General features: G+C 32.4%; 1 protein-coding gene across 1 annotated transcript; it reads right to left on the reverse strand.

Moving 5' to 3' along the window:
- Window positions 1–220: 220 nt before the first annotated feature.
- Window positions 221–3,025, reverse strand: LOC107022796. Its single transcript, XM_027917652.1, has 5 exons — window positions 2,725–3,025; window positions 2,229–2,459; window positions 1,756–1,896; window positions 1,440–1,616; window positions 221–442 (listed from the first exon to the last, which is right to left on the reverse strand). Exons 1-5 carry the CDS (start codon window positions 3,016–3,018, stop codon window positions 407–409), a joined length of 879 nt encoding a protein of 292 aa, XP_027773453.1. The 5' UTR covers window positions 3,019–3,025; the 3' UTR covers window positions 221–406.
- Window positions 3,026–5,148: the final 2,123 nt, after the last annotated feature.

Consider the following 5,148-nt stretch of genomic DNA (forward strand, 5'->3'; position numbering starts at 1 on the left):
AAAGACACAAAGCAACACCGAGAATTCATTGCTATAGGTGAGAAAATTGCACATTGTAAAATATGAGTTCCACACACTGTTGATTAGTGTCGGGAATAACTCTATGAAAACATTCACCTGTTTCACTAAAATCAGCAAACTACATCGTATGGATTATAAAAAAATAGAAAACAGAGCAATTTATATACAAACAACAAAAAGCAACTGATGGATCTCTACCTAGTAAAAAAAGGAATGACTTTGCATATATTTGGAAAATTCAGCACCAAAACTTCATTATCAGAAACATTTCAAACATCATCCAGTAGAAAGCTAACCTCAATATATTTGAAAAACTCAGCATTCATTACTATTTTAATATGTCCAACAAAAATATGAACAAGGCAGTCAAATAACATAGTGAGATTTACATCCAATAGCATCTGCGCCAACGTCTCTCTTCCTGTATAAAAACAAAAGAGATGAGAGTTGGTGAGTGAACTGCAAACGCTGTAAATTAGCCATTCTATGAGCAATTAAGTTAAAGCTATGACAGGGGAGCAACAACACTCGTAGCACATTAACAGAATACATGATCGTCATGTTCCTTTCTTAAGCATAATCAGAATGAATATAATTTTCTCAAAAAATGCTTCAGTGTAGGTAAAGATATTAGTACCAATCTTTTTCCCTTAAAATAACATAGCAGTTTCTCAGAACAAAATTAAACCAAGGGAAGAATGACACGTATCTTCAATTCAACCAAGAAAAACTGCATAATCAAAGACACAAAGCAACACCGAGAATTCATTGTTATAGGTGAGAAAATTGCACATTGTAAAATATGAGTTCCACACACTGTTGATTAGTGTTGGGAATAACTCTGAAAACATTCACCTGTTTCACTAAAATCAACAAACTGCATCTTATGGATTATGTGAAAACAGAAAACAAAGCAATTTATATACAAACAACAAAAAGCAACTTATGGAACTTTGCATATATTTGAAAAATTCAGAACCAAAACTTCATTATCTAAAGCATTTCAAACAACATAGAGTAGAAAGCTAACATCAATAAATCAATCAAAATTGGACTTTGACATGGTTTTACTTTAACTGGAATACTTTTCAACCTCTATAATGAGATTTTTTACGCAATATAATTACACATTATTATCTTGAATGGTGTCGCAAGTCAAATGCTGCCACATTAAGTTTGATGCAGAATGTAGTAGACTTTCTAGAAAAACTTATTCCTTCCATTGCTGCTAATTTTCCTACGTCATGTAAATATTTTTATAACTGGCCTTAATCCTATAGAGGTGGTTTAGACTTAAAAACTCTTGGTCTTCTATAATACATACTCAGTTATGATACTTGAAGACAACCTTAGAATTATTTAAGCATGGTAAATCATCACAGAAGCAACATCTTCAAATGTCTAGTAGCTAAATATACCCTTTTCCTGACGACCAGGAAGTCCAAATTATCCTTTTCATCTGGAATCACCATAGCTTGAAAAATATAGTATCTTTCTTCATGATCCGTCTTGGCTAAAAAGATAAGATAGTAAATATAGTCACGAGAGCCACCTCTCTTCACATTCAGAATTCCCTCAATTACATGGTTAGTGCCCTACAATGAGTACAAGTGAACTTTCTTAGCTTTTCGAACAAAACAAAAAAAAAAAAAGGAAAAGGGAAGACAATGAAAAGTGTGATTAGAGCAAGCTTTTTTATGGATAGGAAAGACAGCAAGAGTGACTAGAGCATACCGTATCATCATGGTATTTTTTAAGTGCACTTTCAGCATAACCCTTCAACATCCTATACTTTTTACGGATACGCAAGTAGCTTGGAAGGGGAAAGAATTTAGGCAGCGGAGGCGGCCCAGGATAATCTTTAATATCAAAACCCTATCAAAATACAATGAGACAAACATCACTAAATTGCATAAAACTTGTTGTTTAGAAAGTTATTTCAGGCAACTGACTTCTTCATTTGCCATACAAACTAATGGTTACTTGTTGACTATACAACTCCATCAGCCATGTGATTAGAAGTAGTGAACAAGAACTTTTAACTAAAAGGCAAGTAACTAAAATGCACCGATTTGACTTGAATAAAAATAGACTTGTAGAAGCAGCCAAAGCACAACAAACCAAAGGTAAAGGCATATGTATATACAGATTCATGAGAACTAGGCGATACATCTAAGTATTTCTTTTAAAACAATTGAGTCAGCTACCTTTCTCTCATAGACCTGTCTGAAGTAGCTCTCCCACATAGGTTTATCGTGTTCTAGTTCTAAATCATAGTCAGTATTCTCGACTATCCTCTGATGACTAACATCATCCTTATCTTCATCGTTGGTGCTATTGTCATCTTCGTTTGATACATAATCCTCACTTTCATCCTTGCTGCTATCGCTTTCTCCTTTCACTGGCAAGGAATCCAGTACTGCTGGGAAATCTACACCCTGAATATCCCGACAGCCAAAGGTAAAGTCATATGTATATACAGATTATTGAGAACTAGGTGATGCATCTAAAGCTGGTTTGGATGGTTTTTACCTATTGTATAGTATCGTTTCATTAGTTTAAATACAATGTTTGTTTCAATTCTAACTTAATAATATAATCTATTCATCGAAACAATACCTTATGAACCGATACATAACAACTATCCAAACAAAGTGTAATAATTTCAGAACAAAGAGGAACAGAGTAAGCTAATTCATCTACCTGGTTATTGTATTCTGGATCTGAATCATAACCCTCACCTTCGCCGTCGGTGCAATTGTTAGATTCATTAGATACATGATACTCACTTTCGTCGTCGCTGCTAGCCGGCGGGGAATCCGACTCGGCTGGGAAATCTAACCCCTGAAAATCCGGTACGGCCGGTCGTCGTGGACGCGATAATGGGGGCAGTGGTGGCTGCGAACGTACAGATTTCATGGCTCCGCGATGAGTAGAACTCGGGAGGGTGGTGGGCATGAGTACGGTATTGGTAGCTATTGAAAAATTCTGTTTCATAATTTTTAGTTTTCAGTTTGTATAAATATTATAGTATTACACCAACTTAATTTAATATGTTTGAGATTTTGATATTATAGGTAAATTGATAATTGTAATTTGTTTACTTTTGATTTATATATTCATGTAATAGAGAATTATAATTTCAAATTTTTTTTTCAGATATCTTATAATAATATAGTAAGTAACAATAAAAATAATCAAAAGAAAATATGAATAATTCCCTTTATTAGTCTATAATTCAAAAATGAGAACTTTCAATTAAGATAAAATAGTCAAAAGTTTGAACTTTTAAATTATTAATTTTCTAATACTAGTTTATGTATTGTTAGTATAATAATAATATTTATGGTATATGCAATTATACACTTGGGTACATATTTCGTATTTTAATATTCCTATTAAAAATAGGAAAAATTACGCAGTTAACCAAACTCATAATATTTAATTATTCATTATAGCTATAGTTTGTTATAATTACACTCGCGACTAACATTATATAATAATTACGTGGGTTAACTTTCAGTTTATATAATTAGTCACGTTTGTATATGTATAATTCGTCAGAATATACAAATATGTATACTATACAATTATCTAACCGATATACATATACAATTCATCTCTCTCCCGCTCTTTTCCCTCTCTCGCCTCTCTCCTCCTTCTCCCAATCTCGCTCGCCTCTCTCCTTCCTCTCCTGATTTCGTTTGCCATATATACAAATGCATATGTATAATATACAATTATATACATGTACAATTTACCTCTGTCCCACTCTTTGCCCTCTCACGCTCTCCTCTCTCCTCCGTATCTCAATCTCGCTCGCCTCTATCTTCCCTCTCCCAATCTCGATCGTCTCTCTCCTCCCTATCCCAATCTCGCTTGTCATATATACAAATACATATGTATAATATACAATTATCTAACCAATATACATATACAATTCACCTTTCTCCACTCTTTTCCCTCTCTCTCTCGCCTATCTACTCTCTCTCCCAGTTTTGCTCGCCTCTCTCCTCCATATAACATGTAGCTACGAATTGTAATTATCAAACTATAACTACGGAGAGTAATTAGGCTATTTTTAAGTGGTTATATGTGAAAGTTCCCCTTAAAAATAGCATACACCATTTCAATATCAATTTTCTTACAAATGTATACTAAAATCATATAAAATATTATAATATCGAATTTGCAATATCAAAAATTTCGACTTTGATATCTAGTATTATATCCACCCTAATAAGAGAAATTAATCTTTGATTAAGACTTACGATAGGGTTAAATAATATTTTAATATATTTAATTTAAGATCACAAAATAAAATAAAATTTAGAAGGTATATATACAAATTGTTACACCAGAATTTTATCAGAAAATATCCATTACATGATGAAAAAGAAAAACAAATAGTAATACTATTGCTAATCGTTATAAAGAGTTGTTTAATATTTCAAGCTAATTGCAACTCAACCATAGAGATGTTCAATAATAAGGGGTGAATATCAACCGTTGAATTTGAATTAAATTAGGATTCTCAGTTGAGGAGCACACATGTTACTATCATTTTTGATTTACCTTTTCTTATTATCTTTTACTTAAAAGATTGCCACGAATAAGTAAGTTTAAGAGACCGTACACAATTTTTTGTGCATGGGACACTATTACATCGAACCAATTGCGATACGAGTAAAATTGTATGGTACAAAACAATTCTTTTACTGAATTTTCTAGCAATAAAGTTGGTGAATTGGTCGAGCTGAAGAAGCTCAAAGTCAAATTAAATTAAATCATCTAATTAATTTAATTTCGTTTTTTATTACAGTAAATGTTTCCATCTTTTTGCTCTTTAGTGACTCCAACTCATAATTCTTTACATAATTCTGGCACTCTTATACATTTGCTATGAATTTTTTTTAAAACTCGCTTTGATCTCTTGTTGAATGATTACACTACGCCTCAATCTCAAATAAAATAGAGTCAACTATATAAATTTCACTTGTTTATTTAAGGTATTTTAATTTAATTAGACTTGGTCTAGGCTACCAGAAGGTCCATGATTAAATGGTAAAACTAAGTCCCTTAATAGTCACAAATACAATATATATTTCGTATAGCCAAGTCCACTTC

The sequence above is a fragment of the Solanum pennellii genome, chromosome 6 (assembly GCF_001406875.1).
Source record: "Solanum pennellii chromosome 6, SPENNV200".
Taxonomy (NCBI): Eukaryota; Viridiplantae; Streptophyta; class Magnoliopsida; order Solanales; family Solanaceae; genus Solanum; species Solanum pennellii.

Coding starts and splice junctions, on each gene's coding strand:
- LOC107022796 (XM_027917652.1), bottom strand. CDS start 3,018: ATGAAACAGAATTTTTCAATAGCTACCAATACCGTACTCATGCCCACC. Junction 1,897..2,228: donor GACAGGTCTATGAGAGAAAG/GTAGCTGACTCA, acceptor GTATTTTGATAG/GGTTTTGATATTAAAGATTA. Junction 443..1,439: donor TCCTGGTCGTCAGGAAAAGG/GTATATTTAGCT, acceptor GTTTTTATACAG/GAAGAGAGACGTTGGCGCAG.